The sequence below is a fragment of the Myotis daubentonii genome, chromosome 15 (assembly GCF_963259705.1).
Source record: "Myotis daubentonii chromosome 15, mMyoDau2.1, whole genome shotgun sequence".
Classification (NCBI taxonomy): domain Eukaryota; kingdom Metazoa; phylum Chordata; class Mammalia; order Chiroptera; family Vespertilionidae; genus Myotis; species Myotis daubentonii.
The window spans coordinates 4088315-4106525 of NC_081854.1; the positions used below are offsets into that span (position 1 = coordinate 4088315).

At 42.9% G+C, this 18211-nt stretch overlaps 2 protein-coding genes across 2 annotated transcripts in view; both read left to right on the top strand.

Moving 5' to 3' along the window:
* LOC132216109 (zinc finger protein 665-like) overlaps positions 1-18211 on the top strand; it is an 84006-nt gene that overhangs the window by 3201 nt on the left and 62594 nt on the right. The window contains exons 2-3 of the mRNA XM_059665200.1: positions 928-1054; positions 14490-14563. Coding sequence (XP_059521183.1) covers positions 928-1054; positions 14490-14563 — 201 coding nt within the window. The remainder of the gene's footprint in view (positions 1-927; positions 1055-14489; positions 14564-18211) is intronic.
* The window catches only part of LOC132216075 (zinc finger protein 91-like), a 114386-nt gene that overhangs the window by 3158 nt on the left and 93017 nt on the right, over positions 1-18211 (top strand). The window lies entirely within an intron of this gene.

Genomic DNA, 18211 nt, shown 5'->3' on the forward strand with positions numbered 1-18211 from the left:
ACTTTTTGACTCGAGGGCCACAATGGGTTCTTAAACTGGACCGGAGGGCCGGAACAAAAAGCCTGGATGGAGTGTTTGTGTGAACTAATATAAATTCAAAGTAAACATCATTACATAAAAGGGTACGGTCTTTTTTTTTTTTTTAGTTTTATTCATTTCAAACGGGCCGGATCCGGCGGGCCGTAGTTTGCCCACGGCTACTCTAGACCATGATGGAGTGAGTGACCAATTATTGTATGGGTTAGCACACAAGAGCCACACCTGCTGGTCCAGGCAGAATAATCTTGTTTTAAGATTACTCATAATAAATTTCCAAAGAGCATTGTGGTTCCTATGAGTCCTATTCCATGAAAACTGGATTCCATTAACAAACCCTTTTAGTTCAAAGTTCTGTGTGAACTTTTCTTTGTGTTTTCTTTTTCTGTGTATTCAGAAGTGTGGCACATGATGGGGAAACATTAGCATCACAAGTAAAAAGTGAGCTTGTTACACATGTGGAAACACAGGGCCCATCTCAGAACCTGGATCAGAGGTTGTATTTTTATAGAAGTCCATTTCCTTGTGGTCTGCTTCACACTTCAGAAGAACTCCGTATACTTAAAACCAGCGTGATGTTTCCCGCTGAGAACTATACATCACTGACCCTGAACGATGTAAATGCAGCCTTCAGATATTTATAAGCCTGTGTCCATGCCTTAATTTTACTTTATTTTCCTGTAAAGGAAAATCTGTACTGTGGATTTGTGGACGCTTGTCATCCTCATGTGTCAGTGTTAGAAAACACATCAGAGACTATTACTGGGGCAAAGTGATCTTACTGTATAGTTCAGGATACCCCCTACGGTCAAAACCTCTTCTAACACTGTTTTCATGTTGGGTGACATTATGAACTCTTCTCGTGACCTCGTTAAGTGTCTTTTATTTCAGGAACGGTTGTCCTTCAGGGATGTGGCCATAGATTTCTCTCAGGAGGAGTGGGAATGGCTGGACCCAGCTCAGCGGAAATTGTACCTGGATGTGATGTTGGAGAACTACAGCAACCTGGCCTCCGTGGGTGAGGATGACTTCCTTCCTGAGTTCCTTCTCAACCCTCAGGGCTTTGTTTCCTTTATTATATTAACATCTCTAGGGGCTTCTGCTTTCTGTGTTAGATTCATGCTCTCAAGGAACAAATTGAGCCCCAGCTGGTTGGGCTCAATGGATTGAGGGCTGGCCTGCAGACTGAATGGTCCGTGGTTCGATTCTGGTCAAGGACCAATGCCTTGGTCCAGTCGGGTGCGTGCAGGAAGCAACCAATCAATGATTCTCTCTCATCATTGATATTTCTATCTCTCTTTCCCTCTCCATTTTTCTCTGAAAGCAATAAAAATATATGTTTTTTAAAAGAGTAACAAATTGGTGATCCTTGGGAGAGAAAGGCGAAGCTTTGTGATATATGTGAATTAGGAACTCAGTGTTTGCACACTTTACATGTTGTCTACACTAATTAATATACTATCAGAAAAGGATATTTTGCCGAAACCAGTTTGGCTCAGTGGATAGAGCTTCGGCCTGCGGACTGAGGGGTCCCGGGTTCGATTCCGGTCAAGGGCATGCACCTGGGTTGCAGGCGCATCCCCAGTGGGAGGTGTGCAGGAGGCAGCTGATCGATGTTTCTCTCTCATCGATGTTTCTAACTCTCTCCCTTCCTCTCTGTAAAAAATCAATAAAATATTTAAAAAAAAAAAAAAGAAAATGATATTTTAGGAAATCATTTTCTAGAGTATTCTAAGATTCCACCATGTCTTCTGGCCATAGGACAACCTGGATTGGAAATGGGAAAGCCTTTATCAAAATTCACACTCCATTTTCTTTTATTTTCTAAGATTTTATTGAATTCATGGTAGAAGGGAGAATTAGAGAGAGAGAGAGAAACTTAAGCTGGGCATTAGTTGATGTTTTTGTATGTGCCCTGACCAGAGATCAAACCTACAACTTGGTTATATTGGTACGATCCTCTAAGCAACTAGGCTACCTGTGCAGGCAGATTGGATTCTTTCACTTAGTTCTATTTATCTAGGCTTCTATCATATCTTTTCAAGACTTGATGTATTATTTCTTTACTAGATTCCTGGTGCACGAAATTCATGCACCTGGGGGGAGGGTGTTACTCAGCCCAGCCTGCACTCTCTCCAATCTGGGACCCCTTGGGGGTTGTCTGATTGCCGGTTTCGTTCCAGTCCCACAGGGATCGGGCCTAAACGGGTACTGCATATCTCTCTCACAATCCAGGACTGCTGGCTCCCAATCACTCGCCTGCCTGCCTGCCTGCCTGATTGTCCCTAACTGCTTCTGCCTGCCAGCCAGCCTAATCACTCCCTAACTACTCTCCTGCCAGCCTGATTGATGCCTAACTGCTCCCCTTCTGGCCCGGTCGCCCCCAACTGCCCTCCCCTGCCAGCTCGGTTGCTCTCAACTGTCCTCCCTTGACAGCCCGGTCGTCCCCATCTGCTCTCTTCTGTTGGCCCGGTTGCCTCTAACTGCCCTCCCCTGATGGCCTGGTCGACCCTGACGGCCTTACCCTGCCAACCTGATCACCCGCAGCTACCCTCCCCTACCAGCCTGGTCACCCCTAACTACCTTTCCCTGCCGGACTGGTCGTTCCTAACTGCCCTCCCCTGCAGGCCTGGTTGTTCCTAACAGCCCACCCCTGCTGGCCTGGTCGCCTCTAACTGCCCTCCCCTGTTGGCCTGATCGCCCACAACTGCCCTCCCCTCCCGACCATCTTGTGGATGTGGGCGCCACCATCTTTGAGGGCATGGCACTCAATTAGCTTATTCCCTCCTTATTGGCTATGGGTGCCATCATGTTTGCGACAGCATGAGGGTCAATTACCACATTCCCTCTTTAGTAGATAGGATAGTAGTGAGTAAGACATCATTGTGCAACCTTCAGTGTATTTATCCATTCATATGTTGACAGACCTCTTCATTGCTTCCAAATTTTGTAAATTATGAATAAAAAGCCTCCTGGTAGGCTTTTGTGTAGATCAATGATGGTGAAGCTTTTGAGCTCAGCGTGTCAGCATTTTGAAATACCCTAACTTAACTCTGGTGCTGTGTCACATATAGAAATGTTATGATATTTGCAAACATAGTAAAACAAAGATTTATATTTTTGATATTTATTTTATATATTTAAATGCCATTTAGCAAAGAAAAATCAACCAAAAACATGAGTTTCCGTGTCACTTTTGACACATGTGTCATAGGTTCCCCATCACTGGTGTAGATAAAAGGCTTAATTCTTTGGTTTAATAGTAAGGAGCCCAATTACTGGATCCCATGGCGAGTGTATAGTTAGTTTTATAAAAACCTCCAGACCGTCTCCCCAAGGGTCTGTAGCATTTGGCATTTTCAGCAGCAGTGATTGGAGTTCCAGTTGCTCCATATCACAAAGGCATTTGGTAGGGTCAGTGTTCTAGATTCTGATCTGTTCAGTGGTGGTTAAGTGTTGCCTGCCTGTGCTCTTTGTTCCTTCTCATTGTTATAATGTACATTTCCTTTTCAGGTTGTCTTGTCAGTGTTGAGTGTGAAGACTTCTTTGTCTATTTCGCACAATTGTCCTGTACATGTTGACTTTTTAATTAATATATCATATATATACTACAGGCCTGGTGCACAACATTTGTGCATGGGTAGGGTTCCTAGGCCTGGCCCTCCGGCCTCCTCTTTACCTCGCTCCCTCAGAGCCCCACCACCTCTGCTGGTCTCCTGCCATGTTTCGCACCGCCCCATAGTGGTTAGGGCATGTCATGGCAAGCAATCAAACTGCCGCGCTCCAGGTCAAACTCCCAAGCGGACAATATATAGATTTTTTATTCTTTTCAGAAAAAAGCTGAGAGGCACAGAGAGACAGAAACATCAATGATCAGAGAGAATCATTGATCAGCTGCCATGTGCCCTGACTAGGTATTAAACTGTGACTTCCTGGTTCATAGGTCGATGCTCAACTGCTGAGCCGTGCCAGCTGGGCCATTTTGACTTTTACAAATATATTTTACAGCCAGTGGCTTCTTTTTGTTTTTTTCTGTCGAGGAATCTGTTTTTTTTTTGTTGTTGATTTTTCTTTAATGTTTGTGTTGATACTTTGCGAGTTTTCATTGTAATACAATGGATTGAAATACAAACCTGGTTATGCATTTTCCTTTCAAAAATGTGAAGTGTATAAAAGTAATGTAGTTTTATATTCAATAATATGAAAGTTATATTTGCAGGTACTGTGTCATTTCTGGAATAAACACATAGTGAGTCACGTCTTGAAGGAGATGAGTTATAAATTTTGTCGCCTTACATGCCAAATCAAATGAAATCTTTTATTTCAAATACTCAAGCATCATTCAAAAAATAGTCCTTTTTTTCCAGTCTGATATCTTCACTATTGCAAATAGTGGTACAAAGCATATATGGGTGGGTATATCTGTTTTTATTCATGTTCTCTGTATAAATCGCCAGAAATGGAATCGCTGTGTTAACTGGTACTTGTCTGTAAATACTGGAAAACACGCCATCGTGTTTTGTGAGTGGCTCCACGAATCTACATATATCACAGCCCTAGCGACCGTTATGCCTGGTCCACCGGTTGCTATGACAACACACTGACCACCAGGGGTCAGACACTGAACGCAGGAACTGCCCCTGGTGGTCAGTGTGCTTCCACAGCCAACCTCCCTGAGCTGACCACCCTCTCTTGATTCCTCCCCCCGGCCTGCTGGGTGGTCTGTGTGCTCCCACAGCCAAACAGCCTTGGCCGGCCAACCTTCTGCGGGCCTTCCTCCTGTCCGATCAGCACCGATCGCCGCCAGCACGAGGGACAAATTTGTGCACTGGGCTTCTAGTGTGTTTATAAGCTTGCTGACAATGCATGAATGTTCTCATTTCTCCACTTCATTGGTGATACTTGTCGGTTTTTGAATTATGGATGATTGGCATCTTGTTAGGTGTTTGGTGGTATTCCATGGTTTCCATTTTCATTTCTCTGATGCTGAAGGGAGTTGAATGTCATTAAATACCAGTATGTTTATTGTGCATCTTTATGTCCTGTTTATGAAATGGCCGATCAGGTCCTCTGTCCATATTTCAATCGTGTTGTTTGTCCTTTTGGTGGTAAATTGTGTGAGTCCCTTATACAGTGGGGCCTTGACTTACGAGTGTCCCGATTAACGAGTTTTTAGAGATACGAGCCGATTTTTTGCTTTGAGTTGCGAGCTAAAATTCGGGTTACGAGCCAGCTTCAGATACCCCACCGCTAGTTGGCACAGCAAATGTCACAGTGAACGCTACAACATCAGCCTGATTTGACATATGAGTTAAGAGCTCCGTAACGGATAGAATTAAACTCTTAAATCAAGGTCCCAATGGATATTTTGGATCTTTAGCTTTTGAGGATGTAACGTTGCTGGTTTTTTGTGGTGGTTGTTATATTGTGGTTTCTATTGGTACGCCAAACTTATTCTTTTGTAGTCTCATTTCTTTATTTTTTAGCTACTTTGTTATGCCTAGGAAGATATATGCAAACCAGTATTTTTAAGAGTAATGGTAAAGTTCATTGACTATGCCTTCTTCCAGTGTTTTCATGGTTTTAGTTCTGATATTTTAGTTGTTAATGCATGCTGAGTTCATTTTGGTTCATGGCCTATTGAACGGGATCTACTTTTAGTAGGGACAGAGGTAACTTATTTGGTTGGTTTTATATACCATGTTTTGAGAAGTGAATTATATATGCATCTATATCATTATCTATCTATCTATCTATCTATCTATCTATCTATATTTTTAGAATGTGGAGTCTGTGATTTCCAATACAGAATTCTGTCACCTCTTAGCAGAGATCATTTTATTTGTTTTCTTTTTTTAAAATTTTTTGTCACTATGGAAGTACTTTAAATATCTTAATGTTATAACAATGTTCCTTAAACCATATTGTCAATTTCATGAAATCTCTGCTGGTTGCCATTTCTACCCATGTACCCACATAAGTTGATATCACAGTATCTTTAATGTTTGTCTTATAGAAGAGATTTGAGATTTTATTCCTTTTATGTATTTTTTATTTTAAAAAAATTCATATTTTATGTTATTTTAGAGAAGAAGGAGATGGGGAGAGAGAGAGAAACATCCATGATAAGAGAAAATCATTAATTGACTGCCTCCTGCACACCCCACACTGGGAAGGAGCCCAGAATATAGGCATGTGCCCTGACCAAGAATCAACCTGTGACCTCCTGGCTCACAGATAGACGCTTAACTACTGAGCCACTCAGGTTGAACAATTACTTTTATTTTCTAAAGTTCCACAAGAGAAATCAAAGTGATACGTGTTTCTTTAATAGAACACCATAAATTTTTATATTTCTGTATATTTTTCTGCATACAAGGCATCTTTATTTGTTCATGTTAGTGTTGTGTAGAATCTTTAAATTGCCTCCAGAAGTATATTTCTTACGGATTTGTAATAGGGCAGGTCTAATAATGAGAAGTACTATTTTTTTAAAATATATTTTATTGATTTTCTACAGAGAAGAAGGGAGAGGGATAGAGAGTCAGAAACATCGATGAGAGAGAAACACTGATCAGCCACCTCCTGCACGCCCCACACTGGGGTTATACCCGCAACCAAGGTACATGCCCTTGACGGGAATCGAACCTGGGACCCTTGAGTCCGCAGGCCGACGCTCTATCCACTGAGCCAAACCGGTTCTGGCGAGAGGTACTATTAAAGAGAAAGTTTTGGAGCTGACAAAGTTGTTTCCTCTCCATTGTTTATCATCTGTTTTGTCAATATTCTTGTTGGATGGTTTTTGTTCACTTATCAGTTCCATGTTTTCTTTCATGCCCTTTTTTCCTGCAATATATTTCTGCTTAGAGACCCCTAATGATCTTAGAGGAGCTGTCTTTTCCATGAGCAATTATTTTTTATACTAGGGGCCCGGTGCACGAAATTCGTGCACTGGGTGTGTGTGTGTGGGGGAGTGTCCCTCAGCCCAGCCTGCCCCCTCTCACATACTGGGAGCCCCCAGGCGTTGACCCCCATCACCCTCCAATCGCAGGATTGGCCCCTTGCCCAGGCCTGACCCTCATTTCCCCCCCATCACTGGTTCTGCCCCCAGACCAGGCCTGATGCCTCGGCCAGAGGTGTCAGGCTTGGACAGGGGACCCCCGTCTCCCCCCGATCACTGGCTCTGGCCCCCGCCCAGGCCTGAGGCCTCTGGCCCAGGAATCATGCCTGGGCAGGGGACCCCCATCTCCCTCTGATCACTTGCTCCACCCCCCGCCCAAGCCTGATACCTCTGACCCAGGCTTCAGGCCTGGGCAAGGGGACCATCATATTCCCCCAATCCCCGGCTCCGCCCCCACCCAGGCCTGATGCCTCGGCCAGAGGAGTTGACCCTCATCACCCTCCGATCACCAATCACCGGATCGGCCCCTTGACCAGGCCTGAGGCCTCTGGCAGAGGTGTCAGGCCTGGGTGGGGGACCCCCAGCTCCCCGCGGTTGCAGGCTCCGCCCCTGCCCAGGCCTAACACCTCTGGCCTAGGCGTCTGGCCCGGGCAGCGGGGACCCGCAGCTGCAGCGGCCCTGCGATCGTGGGCTTCGCTTTAGGCCCAGGCAAGAGACCCCTAGCTCCCGGGACTGCCAGCTTCGACCGGCTGTGCCCAGCTCCCATCGCTGGCTCCACCCCTACTTCCTGCTATCACTGGCCAGGGCGGCAAAGGCACCTGATTCTCCGATCATGGCTGGGGGGCAGGGCAAAGGCGGCCCCAGGGCCACCTTTGCCCTGCCCCCCAGCTCTTAGCTCCCCCCTGGGTTTCCGATCACTGTCAGTGGCAGGGGGCTTCTTCCTGCTTTCCCTTTCGCCTCCCTGCATTGTGCCTACATATGCAAATTAACCGCCATCTTGTTGGCAGTTAACTGCCAATCTTAGTTGGCAGTTAATTTGCATATAGCCCTGATTAGCCAATGAAAAGGGTATCGTCGTACGCCAATTACCATTTTTCTCTTTTATTAGATAGGATGTTTTCAGATAGTATTCTGGGACACATGATATTTTCATTGTTTCTTATCTGTTCTCATGTTTATATTCATTCTAGTTCAAATTCATGAGCTGCTTGCATTTGTATGTCGCTTTCTCCAATTGTCAGGATCTTAAACAATTAATTTTTTATATTAGCTACCTATTGCTTTTCACTATTCTGTCACTATGGGGTTTCCTTGGTGGTCAATTTGTTAGTATCTTAGGACTTCCTTAAATTCTGTTCACATTTCCACGTGTTTGTTGGCTTCTCTGAATCAAAATGTTAATGAATTAAAATTGTAATGATTTATGTACAAATTCTTTGATTATTTAATTACTGTGTTTTAAATGTATCTTTATTGATTTCAGAGAGGAAAGGAGAGGGAGAGAGATAGAAACATCAGTGAAGAGGGAGAATCATTGATCGGCTGTTTTCTGTACAATCAGGGATCGAGCCTTAAACCCAGACCTGTGCCCTGATTTGGAACCAAACTGTGACCTCCTAGTTCATAGGTTGAAATTCAACCACTGAGTCACTGCTTCCAGGCAAATTTTTTGATGTTTTGAGTTGGTCACGTCTTTCATTCATGATTCTACTGTATTTTTAATTCAGGTATTATTTATTTCAATATCCCCCTTTGGTGTGGTATTTATAAAGTACTTTTGCATTATATTTTTATTTTGGTTATATAATATTTTGATGATTTTTTTTATAGTTTTCTTTTTTCTCCTTTTTGCCTTTAAGCTTTTCCATTCCTTTTTGAGGTAATTGATATATTTCCATTAATGTAGTGCCAGTTTGACTACATTTATTTTATTTTACTGATGGTATACTTTTTCTGTGTTTTTTTTTCATGACATGATATCTTTTGTTGAGATTCGTAAATGGTAAAGTAGCAGGCTTTTGAACATGCTTTCTATAGGAGGAATCTAATTCTACTTTCGGTCAACACTATTTTCAGGATCTTTATTCTTGGTTTGGTTGTCTCTTTAATTTCCCAGTTGGAAATGTTCTCTGTTTCTTTCTCAGACCCACTGTATCTTTCAGGCTTGATACATATCTTCAGTATCACATTCTTTGTGGTGCTCGAACAATTTCTCATTGTGTCTTTCTATCGGCCACTGCAAGGCACTCACTGTGTACCGCCATTCTGTTCGCACTCTGTGTCGTGCACAACAGACGCTTGTTATTCAAGATGCTTCAAAACAGGGAGATGACTGAACATGCACTTCCCTCATCTCTGTCTCCTCAGTGAAGAAACTGGGAATTGGGAGTGTTCTTATAATATGGCCATTGTGTGCCAGAGGGTTTGAGCAGTTATGATCGGCAAATGTAAGCAACTCTTTGTCCCTCTTTTTTTTTTTTGTGGTTACATCACCATCTCCCATTTATTTATTAAAAAAAAAAGTTCCGTCATTTTGACGTATGTACATATGTGCTTTATGTTTTTTATTATTTATTTACCACAAATAAATGTCAGGAATTCTTATCTATCTTTTTTTTCCCCTTTATTGATTAAGATATTACAAATGTGTCCTTATCCCCCCATGTCCTCTCATCTCACCCAATCCTGCCCTCACCCTCACCCCCTGTTGTCCACATCCATCACTTGTGCTTATATGCATGCATACAAGTCCTTCGGTTGATCTCTCCTCCTCACCCCCACCCTCCCCTACCTTCCCTCTGGGTTTTGAGCATCTGATCGATGCTTCTCTGTCTCTACATCTGTTTTTCTTCATTGGTTTATGTTCTTCATTATAATCCACAAATGAGTGAGAGGATGTGATATTTATCTTTCTCTGACTTATTTTACTTGGCATAATGTTCTCCAGCTCCATCCATGCTGTTGCAAATGGTAGGAGTTCCTTCCCTTTTACAGCAGCATAGCATTCCATTGTGTAGAGGTGCCAAAGTTGTTTAATCCATTCATCTGCTGATGAGCATTTAGGCTGATTGTAAATCTTAGCTATTGTAAATTGTGCTGCTATGAAGATAGGGATGCATATATCTTTTTTTTTTAATCAAATCTTTATTATTCAGATTATTACAGTTGTTCCTCCTTTTTCCTCCCATAGCTCCCCTCCACTGGGTTCCCACCCCACCTTCTGCCCTTACCCCCCTCCACTGTCCTCATCCATAGCTGTACGATTTTTTTTTTAATTAAATCTTTATTGTTCAGATTATTACATTTGTTCCTCTTCCCCCCCCCCCACCCATAACTCCCCTCCTCCCAGTTCCCGCCCCACCCTCCGCCCTCACTCCCCACCCACTGTCCTCATCCATAGGTGCACGATTTTTGTCCAGTCTCTTCCCGGATCTCCCACACCCCTTTCCCCCCCAAGAATAGTCAGCCCATTCCCTTTCTATGTCCCTGATTCTATTATAATCACCAGTACATTCTGCTTATCAGATTATTTATTCACTTGATTCTTAGATTCACTTGTTGATAGATGCATATTTGTTGTTCATAATTTGTATCTTTACCTTTTTCTTCCTCTTCCTCTTCTTAAAGGATACCTTTCAGCATTTCATGTAATCCTGGTTTGGTGGTGATGAACTCCTTTAGCTTTTCCTTATCTGTGAAGCTCTTTATCTGACCTTCAATTCTGAATGATAGCTTTGCTGGATAAAGTAATCTTGGTTGTAGGTTCTTGGTATTCATCACTTTGAATATTTCTTGCCACTCCCTTCTGGCCTGCAAAATTTCTGTTGAGAAATCAGCTGACAGTCGTATGGGTACTCCCTTGTAGGTAACTGAGTTACTTTCTCTTGCTGTTTTTAAGATTCTCTCTTTGTCTTTTGCTCTTGGCATTTTAATTATGATGTGTCTTGGTGTGGTCCTCTTTGGATTCCTTTTGTTTGGGGTTCTCCGCGCTTCTTGGACCTGTAAGTCCATTTCTTTCACCAGGTGGGGGAAGTTTTCTGTCATTATTTCTTCAAATAGGTTTTCAATATCTTGCTCTCTCTCATCTTCTGGCACCCCTATAATTCTGATGTTGGTACGCTTGAAGCTGTCCCAGAGGCTCCTTACACTATCCTCGCATTTTTGGATTCTTTTTTCATTTTGCTTTTCCCGTTGGGTGTTTTTTGCTTCCTCGCATTTCAAATCACTGACTTGATTCTTGTGCTCCTCTGGTCTGCTGTCGGGAGTCTGTATAATATTCGTTATTTCAGTCCGTGTATGCTTAATTTCTAGTTGGTTCCCCAATAATACATCGAGGGTCTTATTAGTTTTCTTGTAGATCTCATTAAGTTTATCGGCGGCTTCTAAACAGTTCTTGAGAGACCTTAAAAGTGTGGTTCTGAACTCTATATCTTCCATTGACAATTTTGTCCTGTTTCTTTGTCTCCGCATTTTGTTATGCTTTCTTGGTGCACCCCCTAGTGGTCTTTGTTCGCAGTCTTATAGTTAAACCTTGATTGTGGTAGCTAGTACCAGGGAGGGTTTGACCTCCAGGCCAAGTGGCTATGAGAATCAGCTGTGTCAGCAGTGAGAGAACTTCTGTCCTCTAGGGCGGTGCTAATCTAGCCTTTGCCTGAGGCTATCCGGCAAATGCCTCTGTGCAGGGCTTGGGCGGGGCGGGTCCCACAGGATCAACAGGGTGGGCCGGAGAGAGCAGTTATGGCGGCTCTCAGTCCTGTCCCCAGGAGCTCTGCCTCTCTGAGTCCCAGCACCCGCTGCAAAGCTGGGAGAGAAAGCTGCACTCGCTCTGACCGAAGCCAGACAGTCCCGCTTCTCCCGTTTGAGTCTGGGTCCCTAAAGACTGTATCTGGAGCTCAGAGTCTGCGACTCCCTCCCGATTGAAAACGCCAACCGCGCCCTCCGCCGCCAGCCCGCTCCGCGCACTCTGCACCTCAGAATTTGACTTCAGCACTGCGCCTCCTCTGAGTGTCCATATGCGTTTCTCTTTCCTCCTAGTTGTAGGACTTCCACTCAGCCAGCGTTCCTGTGGTTCTGGGTGATGTCCCTTCCGTCTTTTAGTTTCACTTTTGAAGTAGTTGTTCAAAGCAGCAAATTCCGGCGTTAACCTATGCCGCCATCTTGGTTCTCCCAGCTGTACGATTTTTGTCCAGTCTCTTCCCACACCCCCCACACCCTTTCCCCCCCAAAAAAATATTCAGTCCACTCCTTTCTATGCCCCTGATTCTATTATATTCACCAGTTTATTCTGTTCATCAGATTATTTACTTGATTTTTAGATTTACTTGTTGATAGATGTGTATTTGTTGTTCATAAGTTGTATCTTTACCTTTTTCTTCTTCTTCCTCTTCTTAAAGGATACCTTTCAGCATTTCATATAATACTGGTTTGGTGGTGATGAACTCCTTTAGCTTTTCCTTATCTGTGAAGCTCTTTATCTGACCTTCAATTCTGAATGATAGCTTTGCTGGGTAAAGTCATCTTGGTTGTAGGTTCTTGTTATTCATCACTTTGAATATTTCTTGCCACTCTCTTTGAGTCTGCGTAGTTTCTGTTGAGAAATCAGCTGACAGTCGTATGGGTACTCCCTTGTAGGTAACTGACTGTACTTCTCTTTCTGCTTTTAAGATTCTCTCTTTGTTTTTTGCTCTTGGCATTTTAATAATGATGTGTGTTGGTGTGGTCCTCTTTGGATTCCTTTTGCTTGGGGTTCTCTGTGCTTCCTGGACTTGTAAGTCTATTTCTTTCACCAGGTAGGGGAAGTTTTCTGTCATTATTTCTTCAAATGGGTTTTCAATATCTTGCTGTCTCTCTTCTTCTGTGACCCCCATAATTTGAATGTTGGTACACTTGAAGTTGTCCCAGAGGCTCCTTACACTATCTTCATATATTCGGATTCATTTTTCTTTTTATTTATTCAGTTGGGCGTTTTTTGCTTCTTCATATTTCATATCCTTGACTTATTTCTTGTGATCCTCTAGTCTGCTGTTGGAACTCTCTATAATATTGTTTGTTTTAGTCAGTGTATGTTTAATTGCTAGTTGGTCCTTTTTCATAACCTCGAGGGTCTCACTATTCTTGAGGGTCTCACTAAATTTATCGGCGTTTTCTAGAAAATTCTTGAAAAACCTTAAAAGTGTGGTTTTGTACTCTATATCCAGTAGTTTTCTTTCCTGTATTTCTGTCATTTGTAAATTGTTTCTTTGTCTCTGCATTTTTTATGCTTACCTGTGTTGATAGAGTGGCTTTCTGTGCTAGGTGTCCTCTAGGGCCCAGTGGCTCAGCCTCCCCAATTACCTGAGGTGGACACTCTTGGTACACCCCTTTGTGGGCTTTGTGCACAGTCTTGTTGTAGTTAAGCCTTGATTGTTGTAGGTATCACTGGGAGGAATTAACCTCCAGGCCTATTGGCTGTGAGAATCAGCTGTGTCTGCAGTGGGAGAACTTCTGTGCTGGAGACACCCCTCCAGGGCAAGACTTGCTTCAGTGGGTCTTTGGTGCTCACCTCGTCTGCCCCCTGAGTGTGTTCTTTATGAATCTGCGGAGTTGTAATCTGGATGGTCTCACTCTGACCACTGGGTACACTGGCTCTTGGATCTCTGAGGAGATGCTAATTTATCCTCTTCCTGAGGCTACCCAGCAGGAGCTTTGGAGAGATCCTCAGATTCCTCTTCTTTGTTTGGGGTTTAGAGGTTCCCAGATGAGGCCCAGCTCTGATACAATGCAAGCTGCTGTGGGGCCTTGAGCCTTCTTTTGGAAGTTCTGGGTCTCTCTGACCTAGCTGCAGTTTTTTAGGGAATTTTCAGATTGCCAAGGGCCAGGCCTTTCATATGCAAAAGCCTCTGCACACAGTTTGGGTGGGGTGGGGTCTTGGGATTAACAGGGCAAAGGAAGCAGCTGTGGCTGCTCCTCAGTCACCCTAAAAGGCCCTGTGTCTCAGTGTCCCGGTAATTGCTACAAGTACCTCTGAGAGAAAGCAGCCCTCGAGTTCCGACCGATGCCATACAGTCCAGTTTCTCCCTGTATGATTCTGGGTCCCCAGAGACTTGCCCAGAAATGGAGTTCAGAGCAGATGGGAGCTTGAGACTCCCTCCCGATTGAAAAAAACAACTGTGTCCTCAGTTGCCAGCCTGTTCCGCGCGCTTCTGTACCTCTGCACTTTACTTCCGCACCTCCCCTGAGTATCAGTGTGCTTTTCTCTTTCCTTCTAGTTGTAGAATTTCCACTCAGCCAGCCTTCCTGTGGTTCTGGATGGTGTCCATATTGTCTTTTAGTTGTATTTTTGAAGTGGCTGTATGAGGCAACAATTTCCAGTGTTTACCTATGCCACCATCTTTGTTTCTCTTCTTTGTCCCTCTTTGAGGTGAGTTTTCCTCATTGCACCTATCTAGAGCTTTCCTTGAACCCTTCACTACCTCTTGGAGTACTCAAAGATGTCATTTGGCTTATAGTTGCTGGTAACATCAAAGTGCTCTCACCACCTGATTGTCAAAACTGAAAATTCGTTTTCTTTCAGCTATGTCATCGGAAGATGCCCATGCCTTTATGCCCAAGACCAGAATACAAGATTTATTCTCTGAATTGATACTGGTAAGATATAAAAGGTGTCGCTTTGATAATGTACACTTAATGGAGGTCTCAGTATTTGAAGAAGAGTATGATGAGAACAGAGGTTATTAGTATAAACAGAACTAATCTGGAACAGTTCTCATAGTAAAATTGTTGTTACCTAAAGAGGTGAAGTGTATTATGCATTTGGGAAACCTTCCACTTTAAAGTCAGTTACATTGGCAGATCAGGGTGTTTCTGCATGTGAAGGTTGAAAACAACTTTTAATGTTATGCATTCTTGGAAAGGAAATCTGGATAAAGTAGGAGTTCACATGTTGTGTAGTGTAAATAATCATTTGAATTTTGTAAGATGTAGGGTGGGATTAAACTTTCATGCAATAATTTCTAAAATGTAGAGATTTACAATATACCTATAAAATTTAAATATGCGCAATTGGGCAATCATTATTATTATTGTTGTTCTTGTTGTTGTTATAACTGGAGGCCTGGTGCACAAATTTGTGCACCAGTGGTGTCCCTCAGCCTGGCCTGCAGAATTCTGCTGAAACTGGCTCTCGACATCCCTTGAGGGATCCCGTATTGCAAGAGGGTGTAGGTCAGACCAAGGACCCCACCGGTGCACCATTGGGGCTGGGGACGGATGCGGGAAGTTGGTGAGCTGTAGAGGTACCATGGGAGGGCTCCAGGGTGTGTCCGGCCTATCTGGTTTAGTCCCGATCTACGGACGCCAGCAACAAGCTAACCTACTGGTCTGAGCGTCTGCCCCCTGGAGGTCAGTGCTTCTCTTAGTGAGCGGTTGAGCGGCCTTAGCATATTATTCTTTGATTAGATGAATGGATGACCAGAGGACCGGACACTTAGCATATTAGGCTTTTATTATATAGGATTATTATCACTTTTAAATATATTTTTATTGAATTCAGAGAGGAAGGGGGAGAGATGGAAACGTCAATGATGAGAGGGAATCATTGATTGGCTACCTCCTACATGCCCCCTACTGAGGATGGAGCCCGCAACTTGAGCATGTGCCATTGAATCAAACCTAGGTCCCTTCAGTCAGCTTGCCAAAGGTCTATTTACTGAGCCAAACCAGCTAGTGCCTTTATTATATTTTTTATTCAAAATCTATTTTTTTGGATTCAAAGAGGCAGGGAGATGAAGAGAGATAGGCAAATATCCTTGATGAGAGAGAATCATTGACTGGCTGCCTCCTGCATTCCTCACACTGGGGACTGATTCCGAACTTGAGGCTTGTGCCCTTATGGGGAATGGAACCGACTTTCTGGCTCAAACTTTGAGACTCAACTATCAAATCTTGCTGGCTCGGCAATTTGGCAATCTTTTTTTGGTTGTTCTTATGGAGTTTATTGATTTTTTTTACATAGAGGAATGGAGAGGGATAGAAAGTTACAAACATCGATGAGAGGTTAACATTCGTCTGCTGCCTCCTGCACACCCCCTACTGAGGGTGTGCCTGAAACCAAGGTACATGCCCTTCACTGGAATCCAGCCTGGGACCCTTCAGTCCGCAGGCCAACACTCTATCCACTGAGCCAAACAGGTTAGGGCTGGCAGTCTTTTAAACAAGGATTCATTCTTCCTCTGACAATTATTGTTTTGTATTTAAATTTGTCTATGTTTTTAATAAATTAGGAGAGCTTTTGTTACACAACTATCTTAGTTTAATGAGTATCACAAAATGGTTTTTATGGAACAAGTGTACTGTTTAATGAAATAACTGTCAGTAAAGGTTTTTCCATCTCCCATTACTACCAGAGTACACATAATGGGGACAGAAGTTATCAATGGAATGAAAATTGGGAAGAATTTAAGCAAGAGTCATATTGTAGTCATCGGAGAAGCGAGCTTGCAAAGGAGCATTATAAAAGTGGAAGAGTCTGTGACCCAAGCTGCAATCACAAAATATGTGAAGTTATTCCTATTGTGGAGAAGACACACAATGGAATTCAATGTGTCTTGTCTTTTCAGCAGTCTCCAAATTACACTGAACAAGAGAATGTTCATCCTGGGGAGAAAGCTTACAAATGGAATCCTCGTGGTATAATCTCCAGTCAAATATTCAAGACAAATAAAGTGAAAAAAATCCATAGTGGAAAAAAATTTTACAAATGTAAAGATTCTGGTAAAACATCTAATTGGCCTTCAGCTTGTATGCTAAATCAGAAAATTCAAACTGGACTGACGCCTTACAAATGTAAAGTATGTGGCAAAGCCTTTAAATGTCATTCATCTCTTGTTGTACATAAGGGAAGAATTCATACTATTGCAACATGTTATAAACTCAGGGAAAATGGAAAAGGCTTTAGTCAGTCCTCAGGACATACTCCACATCATAGAATTCGCATGGGTGAAAAGTTTTATAAATGTTCAGAATGTGACAAAGCCTTTAGCTGGCCCTCAACTCTTAGCATTCACCAGAGAATTCACACTAGAGAGAAACTTTATAAATACAGAGAATGTGGCACATCCTCTATCAACTATGCAAATCTTACTTATCATCAAAGCGTTCATATTGAAGATAGGCCTTATAAATGTACAGACTGTGGTAAAGGATTCCTTCACGCTTCAAACCTGCGTCAACATCGGAAAGTTCACAATGGAGAGAAACACTACAAATGTAGAAAATGTGGGAAAGTCTTTAGAGAGTTCTCACACCTTACTACGCACCAGAGAGTTCATACTGGAGAGAAGCCCCATAAATGTGGAGAATGTGGCAAAGCTTTTAGATGGTTCACAAAACTTAGGAGGCATCAGCGAGGTCATACAGGAGAGAAACCTTATAAATGTAGAGAATGTGGCAAAGCCTTTAGCCTTTCCTCCTCTCGTAATACCCATCAGAGAGTTCATACAGGAGAGAAACCTTATAAATGTAGAGAATGTGGCAAAGCCTTTAGCGATTCCTCCTCTTTTTATAGACATAAGAGAGTTCATACAGGAGAGAAACCTTATAAATGTAGAGAATGTGGCAAAGCCTTTAGTCAGTCCTCCTCTCTTTGTAGACATGAGACAGTTCATACAGGAGAGAGACCTTATAAATGTAGAGAATGTGGCAAAGCCTTTAGTCGGTCCTGTTCACTTTATATACATGAGACAGTTCATACAGGAGAGAAACCTTATAAATGTAGAGAATGTGGCAAAGCCTTTAGTCAGGCCTCCTCTCTTTGTAGACATGAGACAGTTCATACAGGAAAGAAACCTTATAAATGTAGAGAATGTGGCAAAGCCTTTACCACTTCCTCATACCTTATTTCACATCAGAGAGTTCATACTGGAGAAAAGCTCAATAAATGTGGAGAATGTGGCAAAGCCTTTAGTCGGTCCTCACATCTTACTAGGCATCAGCGAGGTCATACTGCGGAGAAGCCTTATAAATGTAGAGAATGTGGCAAAGCCTTCACCAGTTCTTCATACCTTACTTCACATCAGAGCGTACACACAGGAGAGAAGCCATATAAATGTAGAGAATGTGGCAAAGCCTTTACCAGTTCCTCATACCTTACAACACATCAGAGCATTCACACAGGAGAGAAGCCATATAAATGTAGAGAATGTGGCAAAGCCTTTACCAGGTCCTCATCCCTTACTTATCATCAGAGAGTTCATACTGGAGAGAAGCCTTATAAATGCACAGAATGTGGTAAATCCT